At 48.0% G+C, this 19,793-nt stretch overlaps 2 protein-coding genes across 2 annotated transcripts in view; one reads left to right on the forward strand and one right to left on the reverse strand.

Moving 5' to 3' along the window:
* Positions 1 to 19,793, reverse strand: part of LOC132571576 (zinc finger protein 420-like) — an 895,908-nt gene that overhangs the window by 20,505 nt on the left and 855,610 nt on the right. The gene's annotated exons all lie outside the window — the stretch shown is intronic.
* LOC132570891 (oocyte zinc finger protein XlCOF6-like) lies at positions 16,501 to 18,483 on the forward strand. The gene has a single exon (XM_060237529.1). It carries the CDS (start codon positions 16,501 to 16,503, stop codon positions 18,481 to 18,483), a length of 1,983 nt encoding a protein of 660 aa, XP_060093512.1.

The raw sequence follows: 19,793 nt of genomic DNA on the forward strand, positions 1-19,793 counted from the left end.
AGCCGCCACCTCCTCCTGAGGCAGTGAATTCCACGTGTGAATCCCCCTTTGGGTGAAGAAGGACTTCCTTTTATCCGTTCTAACCCGACTCCTCAGCAATTTCATTGAATGCCCCCGAGTTCTTGTATTGTGAGAAAAGAGGAAAAGGACTTCTTTCTCCACCTTCTCCATCCCATGGATGCATTATCCGGTAAACCTCTCTCGTGTCACCCCGCAGTCGACCTTTCTCCAAGCTAAAGAGCCCCCCACTTTCGGCGGATGTCTCACCCCGATCATTAAAGCATCCTTTTCTGAATCGTTTCCCCACGGCCTTATAACGACCTGCACGTTCAGGTTTGCATAACTCCGGATAGCAGCTTCCAGCCACCAGAGAGAGGAAACGGAGCAGCAGCCTGTCTGCCTGGACCAGGGGTGGGGAACGTTGGCTCTCCATATGCTTCCTTTGCCTACAACTCCCATCAGCCCCAGCCATTGGCCATGTTGGCTGGGGCTGATGGGAGTTGTAGGCAAAAAAAACACACATCTGGAGAGCCAAGGCAGTCTTTAGGCTGAACCGCAGAAGAGCCCATTTTATCCCCCCAGGGCGCTGCAGGCTGCCGTCGCTTCCTCCCCCGCCCCCTCGAAGTTGCCCACCTCCTTTCAAGGGAAGTCCCCCCCCCCCATCGATCACACGTGGTGCGGTGCAGCGAACGGCATTGCTCGGCTCTACACGTGTCTTCCCCTCCACCTGCACTGGAATCCATGGCGGAGGCTGCCGTCTGAGCTCTGCCAACCGGGTGCTGCAAGTAAGGGGTGGCTGGGGGCTTCTAGTAGGGGGAGGGTTTGGATTCCGCCTTCTTGGCTGGGAAGCCCAGTCTCGGGTTTTTTTAGGGGGGGAGGAGATTTGGGTTTGACCCCCTTTTGCTGGCGCTGGGTTGCATTTGGGCACCTCTCGGGTTGCGCTCCTGGCGGTGCTGGGCTGGAGACGGGGCTGGGAAAGGCTTTTGCAGGCCGAGGGGGGACTTTGGGGGTGGGGGATGCAGGAAAGCAGCAGCAGGAGGTGAAAGCCTTGCAGTTGGATCCCGAGGGGGTTTCCTTAGGAATAAAACAGGAGTGAAGTGGCACCTTTAAGACCAACCCATTTTCATTTAGAAGGTCAGCTTTCGTGTGCTCTTAAGCGCACTTCATCGGACCAGGAATCCAGCACAGTGAGCAAAGCCATGCATAGCTGAGCAAAGCCACACAGAGCTGGTAGGCAGTGGCCCAGAATGCAACAGGGTACAGATTTAAGAACCAACGACAGTGAAGTAAAATTGTCTGGTAAGCAATGTCATTGGTTCTGAAATCTGTACCCTGTTGCATTCTGGGCCACTGCCTACCAGCTCTGTATGGCTCTGCTCAGCTCTGTATGGCTTTGCTCACTGTGCTGGATTCCTAGTCTGAGGAAGCGTGCTTAAGAGCACACGAAAGCTCACGTTCTAAATAAAAATGGGTTGGTCTTAAAGGTGCCGCTTGACTCCTGCTTCAGACCAACACGGCTGCCCGCTTGGATCTATCCTTAGAAATAAGCCTTGGAGACGAGGGGGGATAAGCTTTGAGATCTTGGGAGGGAGGGAGGGAGGGAGGCGTGGATCATGCCAAGCCGTGGCTGTCCCAGGATGGCCACTTTCCTCCCCTGTAGCCATTTTCTCCCAGGGAACTGACCTCTGTCTGCAGGAGATTCATTATGGAAACGGGTAAAGCCACCCTAACCAACTACCGTGAATAAATAACAAACATATTTTACTGCAGTTCCATATATTGCTTCTTCGTATATTCAGTAATCCATAAATCAATTCACAGTCCACATCTCTTTCATACATATACCATTGTATAGCCCAGGAATGCCAACGGTAGCTCTCCGGATGTTTTGGGGTTTTTTGCCTACAACTCCCATCAGCCCCAGCCATTGGCCATGCTGGCTGGGGCTGATGGGAGTTGTAGGCAAAAAAAAATCTGGAGAGCTACCGTTAGCCACCGCTGGTATAGCCCACAATATAAAGTGCCCTAAATGGCTCTTAAAGTGCAAGCGTCTTCTCAGCCTCACGCAACCCCAGGCCAAAAGCCTCACGCAACAGCAGGCCAAAAGCCTCACGCAACAGCAGGCCAAAAGCCTCACGCAAAAAAAAACCCCATCTACCGTTGGCCACCCCTGCTCTAGAGGAGGGTGTGGAATTGTTTTCTGTGGCCCCGGAAGGTAGGACCAGAATCAAGGGGTTGAAATGAAATCAGAAGAGTTTCCATCTCAACATTAGGAAGAACTTCCTGACCATTAGAGCAGTTCCTCAGTGGAACAGGCTTCCTCCTTGGGAGGTGGTGGACGCTCCTTCCTTGGAGGTTTTTAAACAGAGGCTAGATGGCCATCTGACAGCGATGAAGATCCTGTGAATTTAGGGGGAGTGTTTGTGAGTTTCCTGCATTGTGCAGGGGGTTGGACTAGATGACCCTGGAGGTCCCTTCCAACTCTAGGATTCTTCGGGAGGTGGTGGGTTCTCCTTCCTTGGAGGTTTTTAAACAGAGGCTAGATGGCCATCTGACAGCGATGAAGATCCTGTGAATTTAGGGGGAGTGTTTGTGAGGTTCCTGCATTGTGCAGGGGGTTGGACTAGATGACCCTGGAGATCCCTTCCAACTCTAGCATTCCTGACCGTTAGAGTGGTTCCTCAGTGGAACAGGCTTCTTTATTGGGAGGTGGTGGGCTCTCCTTCCTTGGAGGTTTTTAAACAGGGGCTAGATGGCTATCTGACAGCAATGAAGATCCTGTGAATTTAAAGAGAGGTATTTGTGGGTTTCCTGCATTGTGCAGGGGGTTGGACTAGATGACCCTGGAAGTCCCTTCCAACTCTATGATCCTATGATTCTAGGTCCTGGAGATCTGCTCTAACAACGCGGCATCTCCAGACTGCAGGGATCAGACCCCTTTCTCTCCCCCCCCCACCCCGTAGGAAAGGGCGACCGCAGAGAGGGGATTTGGTGGCCTCAGTCCAGGTGACCCCATCCCTTCCCCAAACTCTAGCTTCCCCCTAAAAAGTCTCCAGGCATTTCCCCAACCTGGAGTTGGCAACCCTAAAAAGGAGGTCTTCAAAAGTGCCCTGAGAAGACCGGGGGGGGGGGGGGGGACGCGGTGGAGGTGGATGATAGTTGAAGTTTGAGAACTGTCGCGAGGAAGGTCTGAGTTCAGACTTCCCTCTGAATAGACCATTGCAGGGTGCGTGGGTGGGTGGTGGAGAGGAGGGGGAAGACGGAGGAGCTCCTGGAGGATAGAAAGGGCTGACTTTGAGTTTGGGGAATTTCTGAGGAGGGGAGGGTCCTCGGAGGTTGAAAACCCTAGAGTCCCTCCCCCCCCACCCAACAGCTAGTTTCTACCGAGGAACTAAGCTCTGCAACCTGGAGGTGAGTTTTAATACGAAGAGACCTCCAGGCCCCACTGAGAGGCTGACCAGCCTAGCAGAGAACTTGCGGGAGGAGAACCCCCCTTTCCTCCAGCCTGGGGTCCCTTGACAGGGATAATCCAGGGTGGGGGGGTCCTTCACCTTCAGCCTCCTGCAGGGCTGGATCGGGGGGGGGGGGGGCAGAGGGGGGCGCTTGGCCCGGGCGCCGACAGAGGGGGGCACCAAATTGGGTATGGAGCCCATTGTATTCTATGGGACCATAAGATAAAATGGCCCATAAGGGGGCGCCGTTTTTTAATTTTGCCTCCCCTCAAAAAACGTATCGATCCAGTCCTGGCCCCATGCCCCCCACCAGCTGTGTACCTTCGCCTGCCTGACCCCAAAGTGGCAATAGGCATCTCCCTGGACGTGCGAGGAAGGAGCCACGAGGCCCTGTGTTTTCTTTCCATGGGACAACAGAAACATGCAGCTATTTTAAAAAGAGCCTAATCTGATAACATCTAACAATTGAGTCCTGTGGTCCTTATTATAGGTGGATGACTAAGGAAGTGGGGCCCTTGGAGCTTTGGCCTCCGTTTCCTGAGAAGGCTGAGCAGCACGGGAGGGTGCCAAGTTACTCCTGAGCAGCCCCATTGAGCAGCATAAGGCATGGCTCCTCTTTGAAAAAACAGGATGCGTCTTTTTCTTTTCTCTGCAGCACTGAAAGGATTAAAAGAGCTGAGCTGCTGGCTGGAGTGGCTGAGCAAGGCATTGGGGGGGGAGGGTCAGAGAAGAGTTGAGACTGTTTTCCTGGTGGGGTTTACTTTTGCAGGGCTAAGAAGAAGATGTTGGATTTATATCCCGCCCTCCACTCCGAAGAGTCTCAGAGTGGCTCACAATCTCCTTTACCTTCCTCCCCCACAACAGACACCCTGTGAGGTAGATGAAGATATTGGATTTATATCCCGCCCTCCACTCCGAAGAGTCTCAGAGCGGCTCACAATCTCCTTTACCTTCCTCCCCCATATCAGGCACCCTGTGAGGTGGGTGGGGCTGAGAGGGTTCTCACAGCAGCTGCCCTTTCAAGGACAGAGTCTCAGAGCGTCCTACAATCTCCTTTCCCTTCCTCCCCCACAACAGACACCGTGTGAGGTGGGTGGGGCTGAGAGGGCTCTCACAGCAGCTGCCCTTTCAAGGACAACCTCTGCCAGAGCTCTGGCTGACCCAAGGCCATGCCAGCAGGTGCAAGTGGAGGAGTGGAGAATCAAACCTGGTTCTCCCAGATAAGAGTCCTCACACTTCACCACTACACCCAACTGACTCTCCAGGGGCATAGGAAGACTGGGTGAACATCATACAATCATGGAGTTGGAAGAGACCTCCAGGGTCATCTGTTCCAACCCCCTGCACAATTCAGGAAAATCCACAGATACCTCCCCCTATGTTTACAGGATCAGTGCTGCTGTAAGATGGCCATCTTGCCTCTGTTTAAAAGCCTAGAATCATTGGGCTTTTTCACACAGCCTATGTATTCCGGTATGGAAGCTGGTCAGTTACTGAACAGTAACGGGTTTCTGCTGGCATTTTAGACAGACCCGACTCAGTAACTGGCTGCTACCGGAATACTGTCACCTTCTCACACAGTCCCGTGGCTGTCCCGGTAGTGAGGCATGCCTGAGTCGTTACTAACAAAGAGCAGCTTCCTCCAGTCTTCAACCCCTCCTTCCAGGTTGAAATCGGTATGGGGCGCTGTGTGAAATGTCCAGTATCTAATCTGGGAGCAGTTTTCGCGCCCTTTTTTGCCCGCCGGCACACGATCTCTGGCTTTTTTTTGGAACGTCCGGCTAAGGGATGCCTGGGTTTCATTAAGATGTTAGAGATCACCGCCACTGAAACTTGGTAACTTATCTCAATGGAGCCTAGCCATCTCTATGGTGGTGCTGTTGTGATACGTCGCTATAGCGCTATAGCAATCTTTGCCCGACGTTCCAAAAAAAAAAAATAATAAGCCAGAGATTGCGTGCCAACAGGCGAAAACGGCTGGTGCTAGTGGAAGCGAGATAAAAGCGGAACAGTGTGAAATGGCTTGCTTCAATCACGGAACCCTACCGGGGAAAAAAACATGTGTCTGAAAACTTCCATCCCTGTCTCGGATTACTGCAAGGTGGCACGATACCGACTCCCTTCTGGTTTCCACCGGTAAGTGTGAAAAGGCGCATAGAGTTGGAAGGGACCTTCAGGGTCATCTAATCCAACCCCCTGCACAATGCAGGAAACTCACAAACACCTCCACCTAAATTCACAGGATCTTCATTGCTGTCAGATGTCCATCTAGCCTCTGTTTAGAAACATCCAAGGAAGGAGAGCCCACCAGCTCCTGAGGAAGCCGGTTCCACTGAGGGACTGCTCTAATGATCAGTGCAAAATTGCATAATGCCATGGATCAATTTCTCAGGGATTTCTTTACAACTGAAGTAAAATTTGTTGGTTATTTATTCACGGTAGCTGGTTGTTGTGGCTTTACCCATCAGGAGGTTGGCAACTCTGTTAGGCACCAGTTTTGTCCTGCTGTGTAAGTGGAGTTGGTTGGGAGGGGATCAAAGGTGTTGAATCATTCATGCTGATTGGCTGGCCCCAATGTCAAGTATTTTGGCTGACCCCCACCTCCATCCCCCTATCTCCAGCAGGGCACCAGTGAGATGCTTAGTAGCCACGCAAAAGTGTTCCAGGTCTTGGCGTAGGCTTTATCCCAAATAGTCTGGACTCTGGAGAAGGCGCCTCCTTTCTGGGTGAGCTGGAATACGGGGCCAGGAGAAAACTGTGATAATTCTCTGTGTGAAGGTCTCATGGTATATCCTTTGCTTCTTTTCTGTGGTGGGGTTGTATTTGTGTGTGTGTTTGTGCACGTGCACCTGGAACTCATGGCAATCTCTAGAAACTGACCCCTACTGGGGACCTGGAGGAAATTCAGGGAGGTGTCTGAATAAAGCCTGCCCCAGCCTTCTAACCTGGTATTCCAAGGAGGTTTCCCATCCAGAAGGGTCCAGGGCTTTCTCCTTCTGCTTAGCTTCTGAAATCTGAGATCAGGCTTGCCTGGGCTATCCTGCTTTTTTTTGGGGGGGGGGAGAGGGGTAAGAGGTCTTAAGGGATACTGTTCACCTGGGTTGGTTCCCCTTGGAAGGAGAAACCGCTGCAGACTTCTGGTTTCTTGTTATTATTTGCTTTAATGACAGATACCCTGGCAGAGCTGAGCACAGGTAGTAGCGAAATGATAGGATCTTAGCTTACAACTGTGTAAATGAAAAAACCGCTAAGAGACACCATAAGAGAAGCCATGTTGGATCAGGCCAATGGCCCCTCCAGTCCAACACACTGTGTCACACAATGGCCAGAAAAACCAGGTGCTATCAGGAGGTCCACCAGTGGGGCCAGGACACTAGAAGCCTTCCCACTGTGCCCCCCATGCCCAAGCACCAAGAATACAGCGCATCACTGCCCCAGAGAGTTCCATAAGAACATAAGAGAAGCCATGCTGGATCAGGCCAATGGCCCATCCAGTCCAGCACTCTCTGTCACATAAGAATATAAGAGAAGCCATGTTGGATCAGGCCAATGGCCCATCCAGTCCAACACTCTGTATCACATAAGAACATAAGAGAAGCCATGTTGAATCAGGCCAATGGCCAATCCAATCCCACACTCTGTGTCACATAAGAATATAAGAGAAGCCCTGTTGGATCAGGCCAGTGGCCCATCTTGTCCAACACTCTGTGTTACATAAGAACATAAGAGAAGCCATGTTGGATCAGGCAAATGGCCCATCCAGTCCATCACTCTGAGTCACATAAGAACATAAGAGAAGCCATGTTGGATCAGGCCAGTGGCCCATCCAGTCCAACACTCTGTGTCACATAAGAACATAAGAGAAGCCCTGTTGGATCAGGCCAGTGGCCCCTCCAGTCCAACACTCTCTGTCACATAAAAATATAAGAGAAGCCATGTTGGATCAGGCCAATGGCCAATCCAGTCCAACATTCTGTGTCACATAAGAACATAAGAGAAGCCCTGTTGGATCAGGCCAATGGCCAATCCAGTCCAACAGTTTGTGTCACATAAGAATATAAGAGAAGCCATGATGGATCAGGCCAATGGCCCCTCCAGTCCAGCACTCTCTGTCACATAAGAATATAAGAGAAGCCATGTTGGATCAGGCCAATGGCCCATCCAGTCCAACACTCCGTATCACATAAGAACATAAGAGAAGCCGTGTTGAATCAAGCCAATGGCCAATCCAATCCCACACTCTGTGTCACATAAGAATATAAGAGAAGCCCTGTTGGATCAGGCCAGTGGCCCATCTTGTCCAACACTCTGTGTCACATAAGAACATAAGAGAAGCCATGTTGGATCAGGCAAATGGCCCATCCAGTCCAACACTCTGAGTCACATAAGAACATAAGAGAAGCCCTGTTGGATCAGGCCAATGGCCCAGCCAATCCAACACTCTGAGTCTCATAAGAGAAGCCATGTTGGATCAGGCCAGTGGCCCATCCAGTCTAACACTCTGAGTCACATAAGAACATAAGAGAAGCCCTGTTGGATCAGGCCAATGGGCCATCCAGTCCAACACTCTGTGTCACATATGAAATTGGACTAGCTTTCCACCACTTAAAGGAGTCCTTCTTACCTTTTACAGCTTCCATTACTTTGTTTGTTAACCATGAAGGCCTTTTCTTATACCTGTTTGTGCCTTTCCTAACTTCTGGTATATATTTTATCTGAGCTTCTAGGATTGTAGTTTTAAATAGCCTCCAAGCTTCCCCAAGGGTTTTGACTGTATTTACCTTTCCTTTCAGTTTCCTCCTCATCTCAGAAAATTTACCCCTTTTAAAGTTAAAAGTGATTGTGCTGGTCTTTTGGGTCAACTCCCTTTTTATACAAATGGTGAAATCAATAGCATTATTTAAACAACAAGACTATATAGAGGTCAGTGGTGTTCTGAGCAAGGTTGCGCATAGAACTTCAAATAGACAAGAGCATGTAGCAAAAAGACATGCACAGAAGACAGTGCAAAAACAGTCTGTCCAATCACAAATGAGTGACAATATTCCAGTATTTAGTTCATGGAGCTAAAGGAAGCCCTTCCAAAGACGTCTGTTCTAGATACCAAGATGTTTCATCCGTCTTTCTTCCGTTTGAAGGCTTATTTATCACTGGATCCCAATCTTTACAATACATTCACAGAAGACTAACAAGGTTCAGAACATGTCTGTAAGATTTCCAGGGGGGTCACAAACAGTCCCTCTTGTCCCAAAGAACCAGTGTGTCACATCTAAAATAGCTTGGTTTGTTATTCAGTAAAAGGATATTAAACCTGGTCGACAAAACACAAGAAATACCAAGGCCAAACTCACTATGGAGGTTTCTGATGTTCAGTGGACTATTTTCATTCTTTTTTTATTTTCCTTTTGACATCCTGCTTTTTGTCTCTCTCTGTTCCCTAAGGGAGAAGCCATCCTGGATAGCCAAATGAATAAAGGCATATATTCGAAGACAGAGTTGACCCAAGAGAAGGGGAAGGAGATGGAAGAGCAGGACCCAGAAGGGCCTGGGATGGGCAAGAAAGCGAGGGAAAGCCCCCATCCCATCCAACCTGGAAGTGGTGCTGAATTCTGGGAAAGAGCTGTGCCAGAGTTCTTGGCTCAGGACACCATGACCTCAGATGCACAGTTCCAACACTTCCGGCAGTTCCGCTACCATGAGGCCGATGGGCCTCGAGCGGTTTGCAACCAGCTCCATGGACTTTGCAGCCAGTGGCTGAAGCCGGAGAGGCACACCAAGAAGCAGATCCTGGACCTGGTGATCCTGGAGCAGTTCCTGACTCTCCTGCCCCAGGAAATGCAGGGCTGGGTCAGAGGATGTGGGCCGGAGACCAGTTCCCAGGCGGTGGCCCTGGCCGAAGGTTTCCTCTTGAGTCAGGCAGAGGAGAAGAGGCAGGCAGAACAGGTGAGGGGATTCTCTCCTGTATGTCTAATTCAAGCAACTAAATCTGACCTTATCTTAAAGTTTCCTTGCTAGATAATTTCTCAGAGCCTCTTCTGCTAGAAGATTTCTGATCCCTGCAGGTACCTCACCAGCTCTGCTGACAGAAGGGTGCAGAGTCTGGGAGTGGGGCAGGATCCCTTCCTTGGTCTCTTTTCCATTCCATCTCTTACCCCTCTCCCTGGCTGCTGTTTCAGATGCAGGGACCCTCTTTGGAGATGGAAGTTGCAATCCCTGAGGGAGGAGCTCTCTTGGAGCAGGGGCAGAGGGTGCAGGCGGTGGAGCGTGCCCAAGATGCCCTCTCCTGTGGTAAGGACTCCTTGTGCCTGGATGCAGTTGGGGCAGCCTGTGAATGTGGTGGGTAGAGAGTTCAGGTCGGGGGTGGGGTGGAATACGTATTTCTACAGACAACACAGAGTTAATTGGTGGCACTCAATGCCCACTTACTCTGATGCCTCTAAAAGGAGATTAGACAAATTCCTGTAGGTCAGTTTCTCCCATTAATTAAAAAAAATCATACCTTCCTTTCATAAAAGTTCTCAAATTGCCTGGGGAGGGGGGAAGGTTGAGAAACCTCAGCAGAGCTATTCAGCCTGGTAAATGAAGGGAACCTCTAACTTTCGGGGGCAGCAGAGCTCTGAAAACCAGTCTGGGGGTCCAATAATCCTGGGGAATCCTGGCTTCTGTGCCAGTGCTTGAAGGGTCATCTGGGGGGCTGCTGTGGGCAGCAGGGTGTGGAGTAGGGATGGCAGGCGATGGCCCTGCACACTAAGGAAGTTTTGGGAGGGGCTTGGGAGAGATGTGCTGCCATGTTGCATCTGGCTGAAAACCTAGATGTGAGCACACCAAGAGACACTCTGAAAACTCACTCATATCACCCTCCAGAATCACTCAGGTAACGTCTGGTCCAATGTGGTAGTGATGTTTCATGCTGCGTCATTTCCACACATCCCTTTTCCTTCCAGCAAACACAAGTCCCACAGAAGTCTGAAACATGTTGGCAGCGTGTGTAATCCATGAGGCGTATGGGTACCATGTGCTTCTCTTCTACCTTTTCCAGAATTTATTAGAAGATGTTTTAAAATGTATTTAGTGTACACTTAGTTTCAGAATGCTGGGAGTGGGGTGTGTGTGTGTGTGAAGCAGAGAATGAACAAGCAAACACCCTTCCTTCCTCTTTTGTCTCAGGAACAGGCAGTGAAGAGATGCTGTTGAGCTGTCGTCTTTTCCAAGGAGTGGGGAAAGCTGCTGCACCTCCAATCCAGGTAGGAGAGATGAGCAGGGAACAACCTGGCCCCCATCCTTTCTCAGGGGAGCTTTTCTTCGTGCTGTTTCTACAAGAGGTCCATATGAGAGGTCCTCTGAACGCTGTTCCCTTTACCCATCCCAAGCCATGCATCCTGTACCTTCCTTCCAGTGTAAGATCTCTGCCTGGCTTGATTTCTGAAGAGGAGGGAATCTTCTTTTTCTTCCAGGTTCCCTTTTCCTTTGAGGAGGTGTCCGTCTCTTTCATGGAGGCAGAGTGGGCCCTGCTGGATCCGGGACAAAGAGCTCTGTACAGGGAAGTCATGCTGGAGAACTATGAGAATGTGGCCTCTCTGGGTAAGGATCTTTCCTCAGTGCCCAATGTTCCAGTGTGATGAGGGATAAATCAAAATATTCAACAGCTATACAGAGCCAGTGTGTAGTGGTTAAGTGCACGGACTCTTATCTGGGAGAACCAGGTTTGATTTCCCACTCCTCCACTTGCAGCTGCTGGAATGGCTTTGGGTCAGTCATAGCTCTCGTAGAGCTGTCTTTAAAAAAGCAGCTTTCTGAGAGAGCTCTCTCAGCCCCACTCATGTCGTTGTTTAATCAAATTTTATTAAGTTTCATATATGGAAAGTTGGGAGTTGGGGGGAAAGGAGGAAAGGAAAGGCCAGTGTGTATGCAAAGCCTAGCAGTTTCTAGCACATGCTGAGAAAGTGAAAGTAACAGAACTGCCAGGTAGATCATCTAAGTGACAGAAGGTGGCTGGTTGCCAGATTGCATCAGCCTGAGCAATGTCAGCATGACTCAGCAGGAAGCTGATTGGTTACCTGGCTGGACCTGATGTATAAATGTACAAAGACACTTTACTGTGTGTGGGATATGTATGGTGGAGGTGCAGCGGAGCATTCTGTCGGTTTGGAGAGTGAAGGTGTAAATAAATTGTATATAGTGGTTTTAACACTGCTGTGTGCAAGCCTTCATTCTTTGCGTCACTAAAACCACCCTCACTAAGCACAGGCGCATCAACAGTGCAAGCACCAGTCGTTTCCAGCTCTGAGGTGATGTTGCTTTCACAACATTTTCACGGAAGACTTTTTACAGGGTGGTTTGACATTGCCTTCCCTAGTCATCTCCACTTTCCCCGCAGCAACCTGGGGGACTCATTTTACCGACCTCATAAGGATGGAAGGCTTAGTCAACCTGGAGCCAGCTACCTGAAAACCCAGCTACAACCGGGGATCGAACTCAGGTCATGAGCAGAGCTTAGGACTGCAGTACTGCAGCTTTAACACTCTGCACCACGGGGCAGAGTAAAGGGGGGGGGGTACAAAAAGGAAAAAAGTAGATTACAGTTATTTCTACTTTAAAAGAACAATAAGTACATAATTAATATATCTGCACACATTCAGAATTCTTATATGTATTACCTTTAGATTCTACAAACACTTTGTGACCTTTTAGTATTTTTATAAACTCCTGGTGCTTTGCTTGAACATTTAATAACAAACTCCAAATTTATATCTGTCATATTACAAAACCAGATCTATATATCCTTAATATCTAAAGAGAAAAAGGAAGAAAGGAGAAGGAAAGAAAAATCTTGATCTTCAATACAAGCTTATTTACCACCAAAAAAAAAAAACCCCAGCTAGTTTCCTTTGTTTGAGTTATCAGAGGAGAGTTTCAAGGCTACTGATAAAAAGCAGACATTCCGAGTTAGAAAGTTCAGGTCTAATGTGTATACTCTATGAGCTAGTATGAATAATTCTACACACCTTATTTGGAAAATTAGCCCATTTTAATAAAAATAAAATAAATAGTTTGATGGGGAACCCAATGGACATTAGAATATTAATAACCTACCTCTGTTGCCCTAATTCTCCCCACCGATAAGGAAAAACAAAACTAAAGGAGATAACCGTTCCTAACTCTCTTTCATGCTAAGCAAACAAAGGACTTGCCACCCAATAAGAGAAAGAACTTCATGACCGTTAGAGCGATTCCTCAGTGGAACAGGCTTCCTCGGGAGGTGGTGGGCTCTCCTTCCTTGGAGGCTGGATGGCCATCTGACAGCAATGAAGATCCTGTGATTTAGGGGGAGGTATTTGTGAGTTTCCTGCATTGTGCAGGGGGTTGGACGAGATGACCCTGGAGGTCCCTTCCAACTCTATGATTCTATGACTGTTAGAGCAGTTCCTCAGTGGAACAGGCTTCCTCGGGAGGTGGTGGGCTCTCCTTCCTTGGAGGCTGGATGGCCATCTGACAGCAATGAAGATCCTGTGATCTAGGGGGAGGTATTTGTGAGTTTCCTGCATTGTGCAGGGGGTTGGACGAGATGACCCTGGAGGTCCCTTCCAACTCTATGATTCTATGACTGTTAGAGCAGTTCCTCAGTGGAACAGGCTTCCTCGGGAGGTGGTGGGCTCTCCTTCCTTGGAGGCTGGATGGCCATCTGACAGCAATGAAGATCCTGTGATTTAGGGGGAGGTATTTGTGAGTTTCCTGCATTGTGCAGGGGGTTGGACTAGATGACCCTGGAGGTCCCTTCCAACTCTATGATTCTATGACTGTTAGAGCAGTTCCTCAGTGGAACAGGCTTCCTCGGGAGGTGGTGGGCTCTCCTTCCTTGGAGGCTGGATGGCCATCTGACAGCAATGAAGATCCTGTGATTTAGGGGGAGGTATTTGTGAGTTTCCTGCATTGTGCAGGGGGTTGGACTAGATGACCCTGGAGGTCCCTTCCAACTCTATGATTCAATAAGGAGGTTACAAATTCTGCTTGCTAACTTTCCTGGAAATGAAGAGAAAAATGGATTAATGCATTGAAATATATCTCAATGCATAGGGATTTGAACAAAAAGAATTTATCTTCAATAATTACTCAAAAAGGGGCAGTAAATGTATCTATATATTGATTTTAACCAAAATGCTCGTAATCATGATGTTTTATATAAAGTATATGTGATAGGTTTTATTCTTAAAGAACTGTAAGGAATATATTGAATAGTTTATCCTTTTAACCTTCCAATAAAACATATTTTAAGTTTTAAAAGGTTTTTAAGTTATTTAAAGATTTTTTGGGAGAATGCTTACCCAGATACTGTGTAAAAAAAGGGGGGGGGGGTAATGAAAAGCACATTCAAAAATAGAATCAGACAAAATGGCTCTAATGGAGAGCCAGTTTGGTATAGTGGTTAAGTGTGCGGACTCTTATCTAGGAGAACCGGGTTTGATTCCCCACTCCTCCACTTGCACCTGCTGGAATGGCCTTGGGTCAGCCATAGCTCTGGCAGAGGTTGTCCTTGAAAGGGCAGCTGCTGTGAGAGCCCTCTCCAGCCCCACCCACCTCACAGGGTGTCTGTTGTGGGGGAGGAAGGTAAAGGAGATTGTGAACCGCTCTGAGACTCTTCGGAGTGGAGGGCGGGATATAAATCCAGTATCTTCTTCTTCTTCTTCTTCTTCTAAAGTTATGAGATCCATTTTCAAACAGAGATTAGGATTAACTTTCAACACTTTCCAGTTCACTAAAATTATGAAATATAAAATATCCATGTACATATTAAAAAATTGATTTCCGTAATTATTCACAAGTACTCTCTTATCCTTTTAATATTTGTATTCAAAAATAAATTTAACTTTTGTTTCTTACTCTTAATGTGTAGTCACCCTGTTAAGCATAAATCATTAAAAGCCCCCAATTGTTAAACCTTCATTATAGCTTTAAGATTCATCCATCCCTTAAAAAAAACCTTGCCATTCAATTTAAAAAATAAAAATTCAGATAAGAATAAAAATCCCATATTTTTAAATACTATTTTTTTGGGGGGGGGGACCCTTTAAAAATCGATATTCCAAAGTGTTGCACTAATTCCATAATGTTGTGACAGTGTTAGTCTGTTGAATAATAGAGTTTTATAGTCTCTTCTTAAAAGCCTTCCAGGTTTTAATCCTCTTGATTAAGAACATAAGAACATAAGAGAAGCCATGTTGGATCAGGCCAGTGGCCCCTCCAGTCCAACACTCTGTGTCACACAGTGGCCAATATGTGTGTGTGTATATACACACACACATACACACACACATATACTATGGCTAATAGCCACTGATGGACCTCTGCTCCATATTTTTATCCAATCCCCTCTTAAAGCTGGCTATGCTTGTAGCCGCCGCCACCTCCTGTGGCAGTGAATTCCACATGTTAATCACCCTTTGGGTGATTCTTGCCGTGGGCCCTGCAGATTTTAACTGAATCAGCAAAATTCCCCCTTCTATCGCTCCCCAGTTCTACAGGGAACTTTAAAGCCATGTGGAGGTTGCTCTCCCCTTTCTTTATCTTGGCAGATGGTGTTTTCCGTTTCTTGTCCATGATTCTGTCTTTGCAGAAGGATTTTTACTCCTGGATTTAATAATGTCATGAGATCTAATACAGATTAAAAACGCAGGGTGGTTGACTTCATTTCTCCAGCCTGCAATATTGCAAGATACTAATTTGATTTTCTTGGTTGGTAGTTAATTTAGTCAGTCCCTGATTCAAGTCGGTTAAGAGCCCCGTCGGTGTCAAAGCTAACCGCCATTATCCAGACCCATACTGTGCCTTCTGCAAGTCAATTGAAATAGGAAAATTACATCTGGGTAATCACCCTCCTTAGAATCATCCACTGGGGTGGGGTGCACAATAACGTCACATTCAAAATTAGCTTTAGTTCAGTTTCGCCCGTCGACATTGATATAACTACCAAGCATTCCCGCATCTTCCAGTGTGAAGACCAAACAGGACCCTAACTTGTCCTGCATATTACTAACAGCTGGCAAATTTATATCTGTCCTTGGAGTTGTTAAATATATCTGTGGCACCAGCAGAGAATGTTTTGAGCATGATGGATCCTCAGCTTCCATGGCGCAGTTGCCATTGCCAAGAGAATGTTGAGTTGAAACTAAATCAAAAGAGTTTCCGGCTCAACATTAGGAAGAACTTCCTGACAGTGAGAGTGGTTCCTCAATGGAACAGGCTTCCTCCTTGGGAGGTGGTGGACTCTCCTTCCTTGGAGTTTTTTAAGCGGAGGCTAGATGGCCATTTGAAAGCAATGTGGATCCTTTGAATTTACGGTGAGGTATTTGTGAGTTTCCTGCATTGTGCAGGGGTTTGGACTAGATGACCCTGGAGGTCCCTTCCAACTCTATGATTCTAGGTTTTTAAACAGAGGCTAGATGGCCATCTGACAGCAATGTGGATCCTGTGAATTTAGGGGGAGGTGTTTGTGAGTTCCCTGCATTGTGCAGGGGATTGGACTAGGTGACGCTGGAGGTCCCTTCCAACTCTGTGATTCTATGAGTTAGGGTGGCACTTGACTACATCTCCCTCTGAGTAGGTAGAAGTTTCATAGATTGAGTCCTCAAGGAAAGTAATGTAGCAGGGTCAGAGTCAATTAATGCAGGAGTTTGAGCCAGTAATGGTGTTATTGTAACATCTTTAAACACTCGAGAAGGAAAGATGCCTCTGTTCCTCAGCCAGTCCTTATTATATAGCAAAATTCTTGGAACATTCTGAGGGAATGATGGGTGTATGGTTAAGATCAGCCAAGCTGGATGTGGCCAAAGGGCTGTCAATCCTTTTCTACTGCAGTCACATAGATGCCTTTGTAGCTTAACAAGCCTCCAAGGTGCTAACAGGACTTTGCTGTTTTCTTCCAGCCAAGAATGCTCAGGGGAAAGAAGAGGTTGAAGGACTTCATCAGCGAATGCCGGACAGAGTTAAAAATGAAGACTTGAAAGAAAACATTAGGAATCGAGGCAGACCTAAGAGAAAGAAAGGTGGCGGTATGGTTGAGAAGAGAGATGTAAGACAGCAGAATGTACATTTTCCAAAGAACAGGACAATGGAGGCAAGTAAATCCATTCGGTGCGGAAAGTACTTCAGAAATAGATCACAGGTCTGGATGCACCAAAGAATACACAGAGGCAAGAAATCCTTCAACTCCTTAGTGAGGGGGCATCTTAAAAGAAGTCTGAGAACTCACGAAGGAAAGAAACCTTCCAAATCTTTATTGTGTAGTAACAGATTCAGTAAGACTGGCAATCTTCAGCAGCACCAAAGAACCCACATGAGGGAGAAACCTTTTGAACGCTCAGAGTGTGGAGAGAGATTCAGTCAAAGTGGCAGTCTTCAGCGTCATCAAAGAACCCACACAGGGGAGAAACCTTTTGAATGCTCGGAGTATGGAAAGAGATTCAGTGAGAGGAGGACTCTTGAACAGCATCAAAGAACCCACATGAGGGAGAAACCTTTTGAATGCTCAGAGTGTGGAAAGAGATTCACTCGGAGTGGCAGTCTTCAAAGTCATCAGAGAACCCACACAGGGGAGAAACCTTTTGAATGCTCAGAGTGTGGAAAGAGATTCAGTGAGAGTGGCCATCTTCAATGTCATCAGAGAACCCACACAGGGGAGAAACCTTTTGAATGCTCAGAGTGTGGAAAGAGATTCAGTCGGAGTGGCACTCTTCACCGTCATCAGAGAACCCACACAGGGGAGAAACCTTTTGAATGCTCAGAGTGTGGAAAGAGATTCAGTCGGAGTAGCACTCTTCAACAGCACCAAAGAACCCACACAGGGGAGATACCTTTTGAATGCTCAGAGTGTGGAAAGAGATTCAGTAAGACTGGCAATCTTCAGCTGCACCAAAGAACACACACAGGGGAGAAACCTTTTGAATGCTCAGAGTGCGGAAAGAGATTTGGTCACAGTGGCAATCTTCAGCTGCACCAAAGAACACACACAGGGGAGAGACCTTTTGAATGCTCGGATTGTGGAAAGAGATTCAGTGAGAGGAGGACTCTTGAACAGCATCAAAGAACCCACATGAGGGAGAAACCTTTTGAATGCTCAGAGTGTGGAAAGAGATTCACTCGGAGTGGCAGTCTTCAAAGTCATCAGAGAACCCACACAGGGGAGAAACCTTTTGAATGCTCAGAGTGTGGAAAGAGATTCAGTGAGAGTGGCCATCTTCAACGTCATCAGAGAACCCACACAGGGGAGAAACCTTTTGAATGCTCAGAGTGTGGAAAGAGATTCAGTCGGAGTGGCACTCTTCACCGTCATCAGAGAACCCACACAGGGGAGAAACCTTTTGAATGCTCAGAGTGTGGAAAGAGATTCAGTCGGAGTAGCACTCTTCAACAGCACCAAAGAACCCACACAGGGGAGATACCTTTTGAATGCTCAGAGTGTGGAAAGAGATTCAGTAAGACTGGCAGTCTTCAGCTGCACCGAAGAACACACACAGGGGAGAAACCTTTTGAATGCTCAGAGTGTGGAAAGAGATTCAGTAAGACTGGCAATCTTCAGCTGCACCAAAGAACACACACAGGGGAGAGACCTTTTGAATGCTCAGAGTGCGGAAAGAGATTCAGTAAGACTGGCAATCTTCAACAGCACCAAAGAATCCACACAGGGGAGAAACCTTTTGAATGCTCAGAGTGTGGAAAGAGCTTCAGTTGGAGTGGCACTCTTCACCGTCATCAGAGAACCCACACAGGGGAGACACCTTTTGAATGCTCAGAGTGCGGAAAGAGATTCAGTGAGAGAAGTACTCTTCAAAAACATCATAGAACCCACACAGGGGAGAAACCTTTTGAATGCTCAGAGTGTGGAAAGAGATTCGGTTACAGCAGCAGTCTTCAGCTGCACCAAAGAACCCACACAGGGGAGAAACCTTTTGAATGTTCAGAGTGTGGAAAGAGATTCAGTACAAACGGCCTACTTCAACGACACCGAAGAACCCACAGAGGGGAGAAACCTTTTTAATGTGTTCAGTGCTCAGAGTGTGGAAATTGATTGTGAGAGTAGCACTGTTCAGCGGCATCATAGAACCCACACATGGGGGAAATCATATGAATGTTCAGAATTTGGAAAGGCAGTCACTCAGAGTAGAAGTCTTCAATATCATGAAAGAGCCCACATAGGAGAGAAACCTTTTGAATGCTTACAGTGTGAAATGAAACTGGGTACTAGTGGCAGTCTTCAAAACCATCAGAGAACCCCCACGGGGGACAAACTCCGGAGTCATCTCCATGGAAGCTTACATGGCACGGTGACATGATCTTAACAGAGAAGGCAAAACTGCCCTCCGGCCAAACTCACTGACTTACCGACAGCCCATCCTCCTCTTTTACTGAAGCAGTTTCTGTCATTCTGGAGGGTAGAATGAGGGCTAGGGGAGGAGGCGACAGCACAGTCCGCAGAAGAGGCATTGAGAAACCTCGATGGATGGAGGCTGAACTGGGAGGCAGATGGTGGGGGGCTGGGGAGAGCACCAGAAAGGGGTCAGAGCTCCAGAAGGCAGCCCCAAGTGATGCAAGAAGCCAGGGTGGAGATGGAAACTTGGGAGACTCCAAGCCTGGGGCTTCGGTACGCCATTTTCCTTCAGAGAGGCATTCCCGAGGTTTTGTAGGCCAACTGGATATGTCAGAGAAGGTGGACATGTAGGTGCCAACCACTCCTCCGTGCTAGACTCTTCCAAGCAGGTTCGCACCACACTGAGGGTGGAGTCCGGTGGGCTCCAAGGGAATAGTCCTTTCTAGTTCGAGGTGTGGTTCTGAAGGACAGGAACAGGAAACCGTAAAAGGGTGGAGTAAAGGCTGTACAGGAAGGAGAGCAGGGAGGGATAAAAACGGGAGCACCAACAGAAGGCCGGGCATGACAGCCAGCAATGGAGAGCCAGGATGACAGCATGCTGGTTGAGTGGGCGAGAGGACACAGGTGAGAGAAACCTCATGCCCCCCCCTCAGTCTGTGGCAAAGGAGACTCCTCGTGAACACCAGGTGCCGTGGCAGAAGGTGCCACAACCTCAAGTGAATAAGTCAGGCACGACACCCAGAGCGTGGAAAGAGAGTTAGATAGGATTGCCAATCCCCAGGTGGGGGCAGGGGATCCCCCGGTTTGGGGGCCCTGTTCCTGCTTCAGGGTCATCAGAAAGCAGGGGGAGGGAAATGTCTGCTGGGAACTCTATTATTCCCTATGAAGAATGATTCCCATAGGAAATAATGGAGAATTGATCCACGGGTATCTGGGGCTCTGAAGAGGCTGGGTTTTGAGGTAGAGGCACCAAATTTTCA

This window comes from Heteronotia binoei, chromosome 5, assembly GCF_032191835.1.
Source record: "Heteronotia binoei isolate CCM8104 ecotype False Entrance Well chromosome 5, APGP_CSIRO_Hbin_v1, whole genome shotgun sequence".
Taxonomy (NCBI): Eukaryota; Metazoa; Chordata; class Lepidosauria; order Squamata; family Gekkonidae; genus Heteronotia; species Heteronotia binoei.